This window comes from Numida meleagris, chromosome 3 (genome assembly GCF_002078875.1).
Source record: "Numida meleagris isolate 19003 breed g44 Domestic line chromosome 3, NumMel1.0, whole genome shotgun sequence".
In the NCBI taxonomy this organism is placed as follows: domain Eukaryota; kingdom Metazoa; phylum Chordata; class Aves; order Galliformes; family Numididae; genus Numida; species Numida meleagris.
In genome coordinates, this window is record NC_034411.1 from 96,596,670 (window position 1) to 96,611,631 (window position 14,962).

Here is a 14,962-nt window from a genome sequence, read left to right on the forward strand (position 1 = left end):
TGGTGGTAGGATATCCACATGACTTTTCACTGATTCCCAGTTAGAATTAAAACAGATACCCATAAAGAAGACATCTTTGTGCAAATACTGAGACTAAAAAAGAAAGAACAAGTCACGGAAAATATTAACGTTAGTGTTCTGATTCAAGAATAAACCTACGGCCTATTATTTTATTTCCACAGAACACTGCTTTATACTGCGTTAACTGCAGCGGCTCTGTGCCACCAGCTAAAGAAGAAGGGATCAGGTGAGAGCTGACTAAAGCAGGAAACATGAAGTTACTTTGCTCTAAAATCAAAGTCATGAATGACCACCTGTCATTCTTCACTCTGTTGAACTACCACAATACACACAATAGCTACTAAGAAAGGCAAGTGAAAAACTACAGGGAAAAAAATATACTATATCTTATAAGTGAAATATTAGCTCTTAAATTCATTCACGAACTACATTAGTTTTCAGCTATTCTATATGCCCACCAAAGCCACTGATGCAGTGTTAGTGAACTGCAGTTACGATTAATGCAGACTCATTACTGCTGAAAAAAGCAATGAGATGCTAAAATTTCCACACCACATGACTACTCATTTACCATTGAGGGGTCTGTGGGTGAAGAAAGCCCCTCATCAGCATCCTCCTTGATAACATCCTAGCAACAACAAAATATTATGGTTTGGGTAAAATGATCAAGGGCTAAACAAAAAATATGAAGTAACTAATGAATGAGAATGATCTCATAATAATACATTACTTGACAGAAACATTTGTTTTCTGTTAGTCATAAAAGATTTTAAAACCTTTTGATAACTTTGTTCAATGTATCAATATCCTAGAATTAAAGCATTGACAAGTAAGGCTTTTATTGCCTTTTTTTTTTTTTAAAAAAAAACCTTTCTTTAGTTCTTAATTCCATTTGAACAGCCATCTGTCAGTAAAATCAATATTCTTAATAGGAATTTTATTATTTTATAGGAAGCCAGAAAAGTCAGTTTATTTTTCCTTTTCAATGGGTAAATAAAGTTGAATTATATATACTTACAAAACCAAGCTATAACTAATGCACACTTAAGACAAAATGTATTTTGTTTTATTTGAATAATTAAAACATTGCTTTTAAGTTGGAAGAACTTAGGAGCTTTGGCCTTTCAATCTGTAGAAATCCTTACAATGTTAAAATTACATCCCTTATCTTCTCCAGATGTCAAAGGATTTGTATTATTATAGAATTTGAATATAAATTCACCAACAGAACTCTTCTTATGACATTATACTGAATCAATTTATTTATTGCAGCACAGTTGGCATGTTCAGTGAAATGTTTTCCTGCAATATTACAGGTCAGACTCCTCCAGTCTTGATCCCTGGATGTCAGAATTTGTCTTCAACTCTAAGTAGCTTCTAAAGTTAAAACAAAATACGTTTTGCATTACATATCAATAACACCTTTGCTTAAACTATTTATAAAAAAAGAGCTTGTACTTGTCTAATACTGCATCACCATTAATAGTTTTCATTTACATTATTCACTATACTTATTGTCTAGGTTAGTATGTGAATTAACCTTCAAAATACTTACTAGGCCATTGTTCTGATCTCTGGACAAACTCGTTTTTAGTGGACGTGAGATGAGATGAGAACTGCCAGGGTAATACCTTGGCATGTAAAGACATGGGGCAAAGAATGGCTATGGAAAAAAAAAATAAACGTAACAAAAAAAAAAGGACAAACAATTACACAAATCAAAATGTAATAATAAAATAAAACTTATTTCAACAAAACATATTCCACAGTTGAGTTTAACAAAGTGAAAAGAGCAATTATTAAGTGTTCTTTACTTTTTGCATTTAGCGGAATTCACTCAAAAGCTCTGGAGTCAGTTCTTCAAAATCCCTCAGCAACTGACCCTCCCTCCCCCCCCAGTGCTCCCCCGAGAGCCAGCAGGCGCAGGTACCAGGACACGGCTTGCAGGAGGAACAAATTTGGGGCACTCATAGTAGTTACACTCTAACAGCTGTTCTGAAAATGTGGTAAGGTTTCACACTTCTAATTTTTTTCAGTGATGTCAGAGCTGCTGAACTCATAATCAGATTTTCAGTAAAATATAAAATGCTTCATCATAACCCAAGACACTTGTACGAAAATAAAAGTTATATTAATAAGTGATTGTTAATAAAGTCACTTCCAAGAGATATAGGGATCTCAAAATCATGAAATAGTTTGTTCATTTTGAACAAAGTACTCCATATGTTCCAGTCCTTCAAGTGCTAAAATCAGCTGTATGAACATATTTCCTGAAATCCACACGCTACCCACTGGCATGAGACTAAAAGGCGTGCATGTGTGTACATTTGAGAATCACAAGCCTTACAACTAGTAACATACTTAAGAAACGCTTTTCCAATACTGTTAGAATTTTGTTTTTGACCTATCTGTGAATTTGGTTTTGAAGTAAAGACCTTCATTTCCTTATGAATTCCCTTTTAAGGCAATGTAATGGAAAACCAACAGTCTTCAGACTTCGGGAAAAAGAGAATTATACAACTCTTCACTTTCAGTTCTTTACTGGGTTCTTCAAAAGCAAAGAAAAAAAAACAAAAAATGAAACAATCCAAAAACATATTGGTGTTTTTATACATAACACTTAAAAAATATACTATCCTGCTATTCATCAAACAAAAGATACTACTTGCTTTATGTTTCTGCACATGACAAGATTTTAAGTAGTCTACTGCACCAAATTCAGACTAAACCATGTTATAACTTGATGGCCTTGTGGATAACTTGTGGAAGTATCCCACTTTGGGTTTATCAAGAAGGAAAAAAAAAAATCAAAACAAAAAAAAAAGCCTTCTGCATTCAGAAGCAGCAGTGAATGAATGGAGAGATGACAAGTTAATTCATGTGTACATCAACTAAGATGGTATGCGCACCAACTCTGAGTAATTACAAAAAAATACATCTGATTCCCTATTCTTAGCTACAACAGGTAGTCTTTGCACACACTTTCAGGCTACTACCACAAAAAGTTCACATGCTCTTCCAGCATATGGAGATGCATGGTACGCATTGTAATCATTAGTCTAAATGTGGGAGTTGTTTTTTCTCTGGTTTTTAAACTTTAGTTGGCTAGATAAATAGGAGAACCGATTCCTAGGCTTTGTCTCATACTTACTGGTTAATACAGGACGATTCAGAAAATTCACTGCCATGAGGCACACACCCTATGGTACGTTGTGGAAATAAAACTCTTCTCAGAAAAAGTTTATGTTATTTCTTGAATAATTAAATGTTTCCATTTTCCACTAGCAGCTTAAACCACACGGAAAACCCACAAGCATGAGATGCTTAATTATGATACCACATTCACACGCCTAGCTCTCACTGCAAAGACTACTCTCTGAAACAAAGTGAGCACCTGCTTTTTAGTTGCGAGTCATCAATCTACAAAGCAATGAAAAAATTTGTCCAATAAGGCAATTATACTACAATTTTTCCACAATTTCTAATTATGCCTCATGCCCGCTTCAGCTACTCCACTGCTTCCCACCTGTGGAATTAATTCTCCAATATTAAATTTAAACTCTGCAGTCTCAGCCCTCATTCTAAGTATGATAATACAGGTGTCATGAAAACATGGGACCAATATAAATACACACCGGGCATAAACCAGTGCAGAGCTGTTCTCCAAGTTTGCAGATAGCCTATAAATCATAAGCATGGCCCAGGCATCAAAGAATCTGCTGCTATACTGATGTAAATAAACAAAATCCTTACATTCCATAATTTCCCATTCTCACTCAGGAAGTTTAGACATGCCTAGTGCTCTCATCTTCTTCATTAGAAATATGATCTCAGCAATGGTTGGTGACAGCTGCGATTGTCACCAGGGAACTAGACGGGGGTAAACTGTTAGCTCTCTATCACAGTCCAAAACTGAGAGCAGAAGTGCCATGTTGAAGAGCTGCTAAGCTGGACCACAACACAGCCATACACTGGGAGAATGGGGCCTTATACCAAAAACAAATAGATTATGTGACTGGAAGTTCAAGAGCATAACACGGGACCATCTGAAGAACAACGCAAAAACATGCATAACATAGGAGTAGTATTTCTTGAAAATAAGCAACACGAGCTTTTCCCAAGAGCTCAAAGTTTTGTTTTGCTTCTTCCTTAAGAACAAATAATCGCTATAAACAACAGGACAGGAACTTATCTGGTCAGAAAAAGGCCATCCTGAGAACTTAAGAATGCTTTGCCATAAAATTCAGACATGCCCAGAGCAGCATTTGACCCCACTGCGTTGTGTCATCCAGGTATCCAAAGACCTCCCTCAGGTACTTTACTATATTGTTGTGGAGATCCTATTCATCTGTCAACGTTCTTTTATTAACTATCATTCTTCTAAAAATCTGAGAAGTGAAATGCGATTGAAAATGCTCTCGGAAAACCTTTTCTACCTTATGAGGTTCTCACTATTTATGTCAGTATGCAGTGTTTTATACCTTAGAAAAGCAGTATAAAATTCCTTAGAGAAAGGCCAAAACAAAAATACTTGAGTCTTAAAAAGGAAAAATAAGCGTGCCTGGAAGTCCATGTATGCACTTAATAAAAATGAACAAATAAAATACTTATACAAACAGCTAATGACTCACCAATAATTGCATTTTCTTTTATGGATTATTAAAGTCATAAAAACATGTAAGTTTCAATTTCAAGTTACCACATACTTAAAACCTTGTCATGTACAGGAACAGATGAAAACAGGGCTTCCAATTAAACACTCACTTGAATTAAGTGAGTCAGTATCAGCAGGAAGATTAATAAGATAAGTATCTATCAGTGTTGGGCAAAGAATATGTCATTTTAAGTTATTTTAAACAACAGTATATATGCTCAATATAGTGTAAATATAAGAATAATTTTAGAACAGATAAAAGGCACTGTGCTAAATATACTCTCTTCTGCCTTGGTTAAAGAACATAAAGAATAACTCATTTTTTTTTCCCAACTTGTTAGACTGAACCTTAACGTACTATCCAACCTCACTACTTAAAACTGTATATAGAAGCAATCTATGACTTACATCCGCTTTCTGAATATTTTTTTTCTCCCTGATAACATTGCAGGAAAAAAAAGGAAAAAATGAGGTTTAAAAATACTGAATATATCTCACAAAAATACAAAGTTACAATTTAGTTGTGGAGCGTGCTCAAATTTTAAGTAATCACTAACTAAATCACCCTAAGCAGATCAGTATTACAAATTTTGTTGTAAAATGCATCTAAAAAGGCATTCTTATAAACTGTTGTCTCATCTAGTAAGTTGATATATACCTTAGTAACTTGGAACAATATTAAAAAAACAGTTTATCTTACATTGTTTAGATTCAATCCCACTATACAGTAAAGCATTGCAAATTACAAGTGAGCCATTTCTAGGACTATGTTTTCTGTTGCCCACAAATAACTCAAAATTATACATTTATGCAATTTATGTTAATTCTTTAAACTAGTGCAGCACTGGTTACAGAAGGAGATCCCAGAATAACTTTAAAAAGAGATAAAAGGAAAGACATGTCTAGACAGGTTCTTGTTGAGCAGTACTTCACTTAAGTTTCTGCATGTTTTAACCTAAATTACCAAGAAAAAGCCATGATCTTCTCTAACGACTGTAAGCAAGTATGCGAAGAAGTGTGCAGAATTTACCATTTAAAAGGCAATATGTATATATATATGTATATACGTAGAGGGTACCTGCAGTACCCTACAACTGAGCAGCATCTCAATGTGTTTGACCTTTTTCCCTTTGCGTAATATTCTAATGCAATTTACCACAATTCTCCACGAGACTACATGATTGAACATTACTGTGAAATGTACTGACTTTTGGACAAGACTCCATTTCTAAATATAATTTGCATGGGTCTTTTAAACATTTCACAGACATCATCTGCAATACTACCAGGTTAAATGAGAAGAACGTGAATTGGTTCTTGATTATTTACCCGATTGTAGAACGGATGCTGAGGACCTGTCATACCACTATAGTAACTGCTATGAGGTTGGGGTGACAGAACTCCACTGTTGAAAGGTCCATTGAAAGAGGCTGTAGAAGAGCAGGCTGATGAAGGCTGACTGAACAGAGACGCTGCTCTGGCAGGTGCCTCATGTAAAGGTAATGTGGGATAAGGAAGTCCTCCAATATTCATTTGATCTCTTGCAGCACGAACATCTGAAAAACAAAGATAAAAGGAGAATGAGATTGAGCCTGAGGTACTTGAGCAAGTTTTGATTTGTTTGCCAACTGTGTCCAGTTCTGGGCCCTTCAGTACCAAAGACACACGGACATACTGGAAAGAGCCCACCAGAGGGCTAAGAAGATCCTCCTGTGAGGAGAGGCTGAGAGAGCTGGGGCTGCTGAGCCTAGAGAATAAGAGGCTCAGGAGTATCCCACCGAAGTCTATCAATACCTGAAAGAAGGGTGCAGAGAGGACGGAGCCAGGCTCTTTTCAGTGATGCCCAATGACAGGACAAGAGGCAATGGGTACATATTAAAACACAAGGGGTTCAGATCCCACTTAGGATACTGTCAGACCAAAAACTCATAAAGATCCCATTTTAAATTCAAAGATCTGGTTTTCTTCAAAGTTTTAGCATCTTTGCACAAGGAGAAATATTAGGATGCCTTAGCCTTACTCCAGATCAAACAGCAACCTCTGCCATATTAGAGGTCACATCAGTCCACTTCAGCAGTTAAGCAGAGTATTTACTGTCATTTGTTATGAGAGTTCATTTTTTGAGACTACAAACTAGTAGTAACAATGAACAACAGCTGTCCCATCAGCAATTTAAATATCATCATAACACAGACTAAAAAAATGACTGACAGGTACCAGCTGCACAGGTGTCCAGCAGTGGATGCACCACATTGGAGACATTCCATTCTATTTCACTGGCTTCAGTTCTAAAGGAACTAATACTACTCAAAACTGTTAACAACTACTTGGAAATAAATTTGCATCTCTACAAATAAAATATCATTGTGATGCATGTACTGTTTTCCCACAACTGCTAGATCTATCTTTGAATCAATCACGGACAGTACTTTGTTCCTTCTGAAGAACTGCTTTAGTCTAGTATGATTTGGCCTGTATAGAAAGCTACAAAGTAAAACTGAACAGCTTGTTACTGAAGGCAGGTCAGCTGATGTGTAGGTCTGAACCGACGAACAAATCAGGATCCTGTGCAATATGCAAAGTAGCTCTACCTCAATTATCATTTTTCATTTATTTGAAAACAGACTTACCTGCAATGATTTCTCGTAGCTTGGGATCTAAGTTCACAGTACATGGCAAAAATGTTCTTACATCACGTGCTACAAGAACAGGCGTTCGCGAAGATAAAAATACTTCAAAGTTCCGTATATCTCCATCAATTTCAAGCAGTGGTTCAACATCTTTAGTTGTAGGAATATTTTTTGAAATTCTGGAGGGAGAATAATAGATAAATTATAAAACCATAATAATTAGAGTATGGCTATTCACTCAAATCAGATCAGGAATTTATAGCTCTGTAACATCAAATCCAAAGTAATGGCAAGTTAACATGTGAGCATTAACTGAAAAATATTCATTCAAATTCTGATACACAAATTAGAAGTTCCACAGTTAAAAGTTCAAGTACACAAACAAACAAAAACAAATAAAAGAGACAACAAAACAGCGAGACATGGTCAATGTTGATGCATTATGACTACTGTCAAGCAATGGTGGTTTTTTGTGGCTTTTTTTTTTTGGTGTGTCTTGTAGTGTTTTTTTTTTTTGTATGCTCTAGTATTAAGGAGTTTTATGGAGGAATGAGGAGTACTAAATGTTTGCCTTAGTGTGAAAAAAACATAACACTTCAAAAAAAATTTGGTTGGAACTGAATTGTATTTTTTAAAAATAGCTAATGAACTAAGTCTATAATTAGCTGAATTTTCTTATTTCACAATTTGTTAGCTTTTAAAAACAATGACATTATTTGATCTTTATTTCAGGTCCCCTACTACTTCAGGTACAATGGGATTATGCCGGAAATAACAACGGCAGATTTACACAAAATATTGAGGATTTAGTATTAAGAGAAATAAAGAAACTCAGGAGCAGTGCTAGATGCTTGAAGTAAGTGCAACTCTTTTACATCAAAAACATATTTCAACCGTGTGCAAATCTCCCATTCTGATCTATTAGTAGTCCTGCGCTATACTAAAAGTGAAATTAAGACATCCCAGTTAATCACAGAATTAGCTAGGTTGGAAAAGACCTACAAGATCATCCAGTCCAACCATCCACCTACCACCAACAACCCCACTAAACCAGGTCTCTCAACGCTGTAAATGTTTCTTGAACACCTCCAGGGACGGTGACTCAACCACTTCCCTGGGCAGCCCGTTCCAGTGCCTGACCACTCTTTCAGAAATGTAGTATTTCCTAATGTCCAGCCTAAATCTCCCCTGGCGCAACACGAGGCCATTCCCCCTTGTCCTCTCACTAGGTACAAGAGAGAAGAGGCCAACCCCCAGCTCACTACAACCTCCCTTCAGGTAGTTACAGAGAGCGAATTTTACCAGATATTAAAGAAAACAGTTAAACAGACCATGTACCTAACAAATGAATGCTTCTGCTATACTATGCTTTTATAAGCAGCATCTACAATTAACTCCTTTCTTCACATCAAGAGTGAATGCTCAAAAGACAGAAAAATTTAAGACCATAGGTATTATCAAAGTAAAACTTGTCCACTTGGCAAAATCTGATCATGTCAGTTTTACAGGAAAATTTGGCTACTACGTTACGGTTTTCCACCATGTAAATGTACATGTTTTTAAATGAAATACCATAAAGTTTAAAAACTAACGTTAATGCACATTTCAGTTATGCGTATTTACTTTGAATACTCTAGACAAGAGTTTAAAACCAGCAAAATGAAGACTAAGTCAGTATTGAGGTCAGGGACCAAAGAGTTAAAGAGTGGCCTATTTCAGCACTTAAATCTACAAACTAAAATGCTGAAAGAGAATGTGACATAGATTTAAATAAAATACACAGCTGATGAATCACATGAAACAAATTAGCTGAATTTTAATGCCAGCTCTACTTAAGTCTGAATGTGAACAGTGTTCTGAATACGATGAACAAAGGTTCTGTTCAGAAGCCAGTAGCCCACTGCTGGTGTACAGATTGAAGTCTCTATTCTAACCTCCTGAGCTCAATGCCTTAAACTACGCCTTTGAAAGAAATATTTATGTAAATGATAATCTTCTGGCAAAGAGTCACAAAAATGGTATGTGTCTTACTTCTTAGATTAAAAAAAATAAAAGGTTAGCATGTAAAGCACTTTAGGAGTTACTTTTTCTAGAACATAAGTACACAGATCTAAGAATTAAGCTCTGTGAATGCTCTATTCTCATTCTGGGGCTAGATATTCCTGAGGGAGAATAATTACTCTTTAAATCAGAAACATCAAAAAAAAGCGTCAGTGTTGCTGAGTGTCTGTTTCCATGAAAAACTACATGACCACAAAAAAAAAAAAAAAACAGGGCCCAAACCAGAACACGACATTGATAAAAGAAAAGCTTAAAAATTAATTCTACTATGCCTCCCATGGCCTTACCACCAGCAGCTATAATTAAGCTGCCTTCAGCATGGATTAACTTGTATTCCAATCATGTCCAATAATGACTTGTTGCTTTTTCCTCAAAAAAATATTTAAACTACATGTTGGTAAATCATTCGAATATTCCATTCAAAGAGACTGTGAATTTGCTCCAAATCTTTTCATTTTGCATTTCCATGAGTGACTTTGAAAATAACCACTGTGGTCCAACGGCACTAAGCGCTGCCAGCACAGGCTAAAGGCAGATGGTAGGCCATCAGGCTCTACACGTCACCACCTTCTGCTGGAGAGGTCACCACTGGGGGACGTGGTCCTTCACCACCCAATCCAGGTGGTGGTCAAAAGGAAGAGGCTTTGACTAGCTCCACCCACGCTGAAGGCTGCGCTGTGCCCACATTCCCTGTTTGGTGGGGTCAGGGCCCTGAGGACGCCAACAGGCCCTATCTACCACCTCTGAGCTCCAGGCCAGCTCTCACACAGTGCAGCTGAGTAATCTGGGATCAGACTGCCATGATAAAAGCTGTGAGAAGCATCACTGGGTGCTATTCTTGCTTGAGAACTGCTTTCAAGCGCAGGCCTTTGCCCTTGGTTCCTGCCAAAGCTACACCTATTGCCCTCTCCAGGCCTCTCCCCCTGACAGCAAAAACAAAGACATTCAACAAGTTCCTCTTCGCACACCTAAAATAGTTTTCCTCAGCTGTTTCACTGCAGCAAGTAACTAGGCAAACAGGAGTCATTTAACTTTTGCACTCCAAAAAAAGCAACTGACCTAATTAATTAGAACTATTAAAAAATAATTAGAGCAACAGAAGGCATAAGCAAGAAGGCATGTCATGTTTTACTTATAATGTGCCTTTTAAGTTTTTCCTTTGATACGGTTTAAGTCAAAAGTTAAAATAGTAACTCAAAATTAAATAATTTTCTCTTTCAAAATGATGCAAAACCATTTTTTTCCTATAAGTTTGATCCTAAGGAAAAAACCACCTTGAAAATTTGGGCCATTCTAGAATGCAAGACAAAAAATTTATGCTTAACAACCTGGTAATTAGATATCTGTTCTCTAATATCTAATAAACTAATACCACTAGTTTAATGCTTTGCTCTAAAGTTGTGTATCTTATTCTTCTTGTATCTGGTCAAAATAGCAACAATGTCTGCAGGCACAAGGGTATATTTATTCTAGATTAAAAGTTCTCATACAAAACACTCCACAAAATTTATAGTACTATCAATCTACCAACAACAGTGCTTCAAATACTCTTCAAGCTAAAACAGGTAGCTTGGACATTAAAACGAATATTTGCTCATATACACACTTGTATAAAGACAGGAATAAAAAGTCATCACATACTCAGTAATAAAACAGAGGAAATCAATGTTTTACTTTAATAAAGACAAAAAAGGAAGCTATAGTTTGACATAGCTACCTAGAAAGAAAATTATAACCCCCTCGGTGCATATTAAGCAGTACAGAGACTTCACTGAACAGATGCAATAGCTATTTAAAAACTCCTATTACCATAGGTATTGAGGAAAGCTTTCTTTGCAAAACCAACTATCCAAGCCAAGTAACGGTAGATAAAGCACTTCTTCTGAGTCTTCTGGTTTTGATCATTTCAGGAAGAAAAAGCATTTTCTTAGAAGACAGATATTTTTTAAACTTAAATCTCCCATGCCCCGTATCATGCTCTACCACTGAGCCATATTACAAAGGTCAGATTTTAATTTAACTTTCCAGAATACTCCCTACACCAACATTCTTTTTAATTAAAAAGCGTTAATAGAGTTTAAAACGTCTGGATTCATTTACAGCTTTACAGTGCTATTTGAATTAGAGAAGGCAAAAATAATTTTTTTTAAAGATATACTTATTACATAGATAGAAAAGCAGCAAAATGGAGCACTGAAGAATTCAAGACTGCTCAAAACAGCTGTCGCAAACAAAAAAAGTAATTATATCTTACTAATTCAGATGTCCAACAGGATCACTAACGCAAGTAAAATATGAGAATACTGTATTAATCCGTTTTCAGTATTTACACCACCAAATGTCACTTACAAAGGTTCTTTATGGCTTTATGCAGGAATCCTTTCATTCAATACCTTTACCTGCAGGATTTTAGAATTTTAGCAAACATTTGCAGTTCCTGTAGGATTAGAAATCGCCAGTGTTATAAAAGTCATATGAGCCACTGGTATCGTGTAGCCAAAATACACATTTCCAGACCATCATCTTACATCACAATGGTTTTCCTATTTTTGAATAAACATTCTACCTTTGACAAAAGAATTCATCTAGTACAAAAAGACATTACCTCCAATTTTATTTCTCAACTTTACTGACTCCCTCCAAAATGGATAGGCTTCATGAATTGACTTACATGAATAAAAATAAAGGTTTTGTTTCCAGAAATGTGTTTATTGTGTTGCTAAGATTAAGACTTCTGTGCTCTATCTTAAGTTAATATCAACTAGAAGAGACTTGAAATACACAAGCTTGCTTTTTTTTTTTTTTAATTGAGATATCATTAATGCATGTTAACTATAACTTCTTTAAATGTTTATCTGGAACGTAATTCAGAAATATGACTTACTAGTCTATATTACAAAGGTAACTAAAAAGAAAGGTAAAAAATATTTGGAGAACTTCCTTTCACTAGTGTTCTGAATTAGCTTTTGCTCCAGTCCTTTTCTCTCCCCAGTATCTTTTCAACAGATCTCTCTTCTTACTTGTCACATCCTTCAGTAATCTCTTATCTTTCTCCTCCATGCCTTGCCTCATGCAACTACACAGTTTGGGAAATCACAGAATCAGAGAATGATGGAATGGTTTAGGTTGGCAGAGACCTTTAAGATCATCTGGTTCCAATTCCCCTGCTACAGGCAGGGATACCTCCCTCTAAACCAGGAAGCTCAAAGCCTCATCCAGCCAGGCCCTGAATAACTCCAAGGTGGATGCATCCACATCCTCTCTGGGCAAAAAATTTCTTCCTAATATCTAGTCTAAATCTACCATCTTCCATTTTAAAGCCATTTCCCCTCATCCTGTCACTATATGCCCTTACAAAAAGTCCCTCCCTAGCTTTCCTGTAGTCCCCCTTCATGTATTGGAAGACCACTATAAGGTCTACCCAGAGCCTTCCCTTCTCCAGGGTGCAAAGCCCCAACATTCTCAGCCTGTCCTCACAGGGGAGGTGCTCCAGCCCTCTGATCATCTTCATGGCCTTCCTCTGGACCTGCTCAGACAGCTTGACGTCAACTGGCATGCTAGCTATTAATACTGGGACATCATTAGATTTCTTACGCTAACTTCCTACGTCCTACATTGTAAGTAGGAGACAATAAAAGGAAATTGAAAAAAAAATGCATGTTAAGTATTTAGAAGCAATGTCTCACTTTGAGGTCTACAAGAATACCAAACTGTCTCCTTAAAATAAGTGATTTAATTGAACCTGGCCCAGGCAAAAGATTTTTGCAGAGAACATTATGACCAGAAGAGATGAATGTGGCACTTTTAATTTCTACAATCACTAAAAAGCTACACTGCTTAAATTAATGCATCAATAGATTTTATACAAATTGCAAATCCCTCAAAAGTTAATTTCATTCTTTTTATTAAAAGGTATTTAAACAGTGTCAAAACTGGAATTAACATAATAACCTTCCAGAAAAGTTACATTTCAAACAATCTTGCTCATTTTAAATTGCTAGAAATTTGCAAAAATATATATATAACATGCTTTTTAACAGAATAATTTAATAGGTACTTGTCTAAAACACTGTAATGGAAAAGTAGACAGATAATGCTTATCTTCAGCCTTTATTTTACTCCTTTTCTTCTTACTTATGTATATTAACAAAAAAAACCCTCAAATGATTTAGACAAAAGCTTTTAGCTCAACACATAATTGCAACAAAATTACAATAATTGTACCAATTAAAATAATCCTGAATGAACAGTTTGTCATCTTAATGTTCCAATGGTTTACAGAAGGATCTACTTAATTAGCTGAAATTGCTTTCCAATGTTAGTATCAAATGTCATTTGTTAAAAGTTGAACGATTTCGAAAATAATTTAACAAAGCAATTTTACAAAACACCAAGAACCAACATTTTCTTTTCAGCTGAATAAAGCAAGCAGATGTGTCATCAAATTGCTATAAAAATAAATGAGCCTTTATATGGGGAAAAAATAAATTTTACTACTAGTGCTACGGAATACTTTTGTCTGATTTTTTTTATGAAATCAATTTTTTAATAAAATAATTTCATATCAATTATATCTTAGTGGTATTTTCAGTATGCTGTAAATACTCTTTCTAAATTGAAGCAGTAAACAATAAAGTACAAATATCCAACCACAGGCATTTTCGTGACTTCCTAATTTGGTTCACATGGGTTTATCACACAAAAGGTTTGAACTTATCAGTAAAAATACAGCATCAATGAATCTACGCTATATAACTCCAAATCTACAATAATCAAGTGTTGTTCCATTTATTACTAAATTAATTTTTACCAGCTGAACCTGAAGAAAAAAGAAAACCAGAGGATGAGTTGTCTAATAGAGATTAAGTATTTCTCCAGTTACAGTTAGTAGAGATAACTATTTCTATGGTTACTTCCCAAAAGTGATAACTTCTGGGACTGCGAGAAAAAAGCAAGCAAAATCATACACCCATACTGAAACTGGAAAAGCAGCATCTAGAACCGAACAAGTCAAAAAATACCAATATTTTCCATGATTTATAAATTACTCAGTGCAGCTGTCTTCTACAAATTATTCCTTAGAACAGTATAACAGTTATAAATGCATTAACAAAACCTGATAAATGAACTATGGCTGGCTTACATCATTCAGTTCTGCTCACAAAAAGAATCCTGAATAAAAGAAAGCTATTATGTTATTCTTCTAAACTTGGTATGTTCTGCTTTAGCACATGGATTTGCCATTCAACACAGGTAGGCATGCATATATATAGATATGCACATACTGAGATGTTAAATGCAGCCAAAGTGATTTATGAATTTTATGTTGCCGTGTTTAAAACAATGTCTACTTACAACTTTAAGGAAAGCACAACCCTTTTCTAATCCTGGAAGATATCTCATATTTTTCAAAATCAAAGACTTAAGGTTCTTGATTTTCATAGTTTTCTTTAGTTTCCAAGAAGCATGTTTTCAAGGAAATTAAGTAAAGGGCGGAGCTCCTAAGCTGAACAGATGGCTAGTGAGTGTTTCTTCTATCCTGAGCCAAGCTATCATGTTCTAATATTTTGAATGAATGTGTAAGAATAGGCATGTC

The 14,962-nt window shown here is 35.5% G+C and overlaps 1 protein-coding gene across 5 annotated transcripts in view; it reads right to left on the bottom strand.

Annotated features, from left to right (window-relative positions):
- Nucleotides 1–14,962, bottom strand: part of KIDINS220 (kinase D interacting substrate 220) — a 62,729-nt gene that overhangs the window by 11,403 nt on the left and 36,364 nt on the right. For 2 of the 5 annotated variants that reach the window (XM_021390494.1, XM_021390493.1), the window contains exons 23-25: nt 7,306–7,484; nt 6,005–6,231; nt 1,577–1,684 (exon numbers count right to left, since the gene is read on the bottom strand). In XM_021390494.1, coding sequence (XP_021246169.1) covers nt 1,577–1,684; nt 6,005–6,231; nt 7,306–7,484 — 514 coding nt within the window. The other 3 variants (XM_021390497.1, XM_021390496.1, XM_021390495.1) reach the window with 3 other exon arrangements.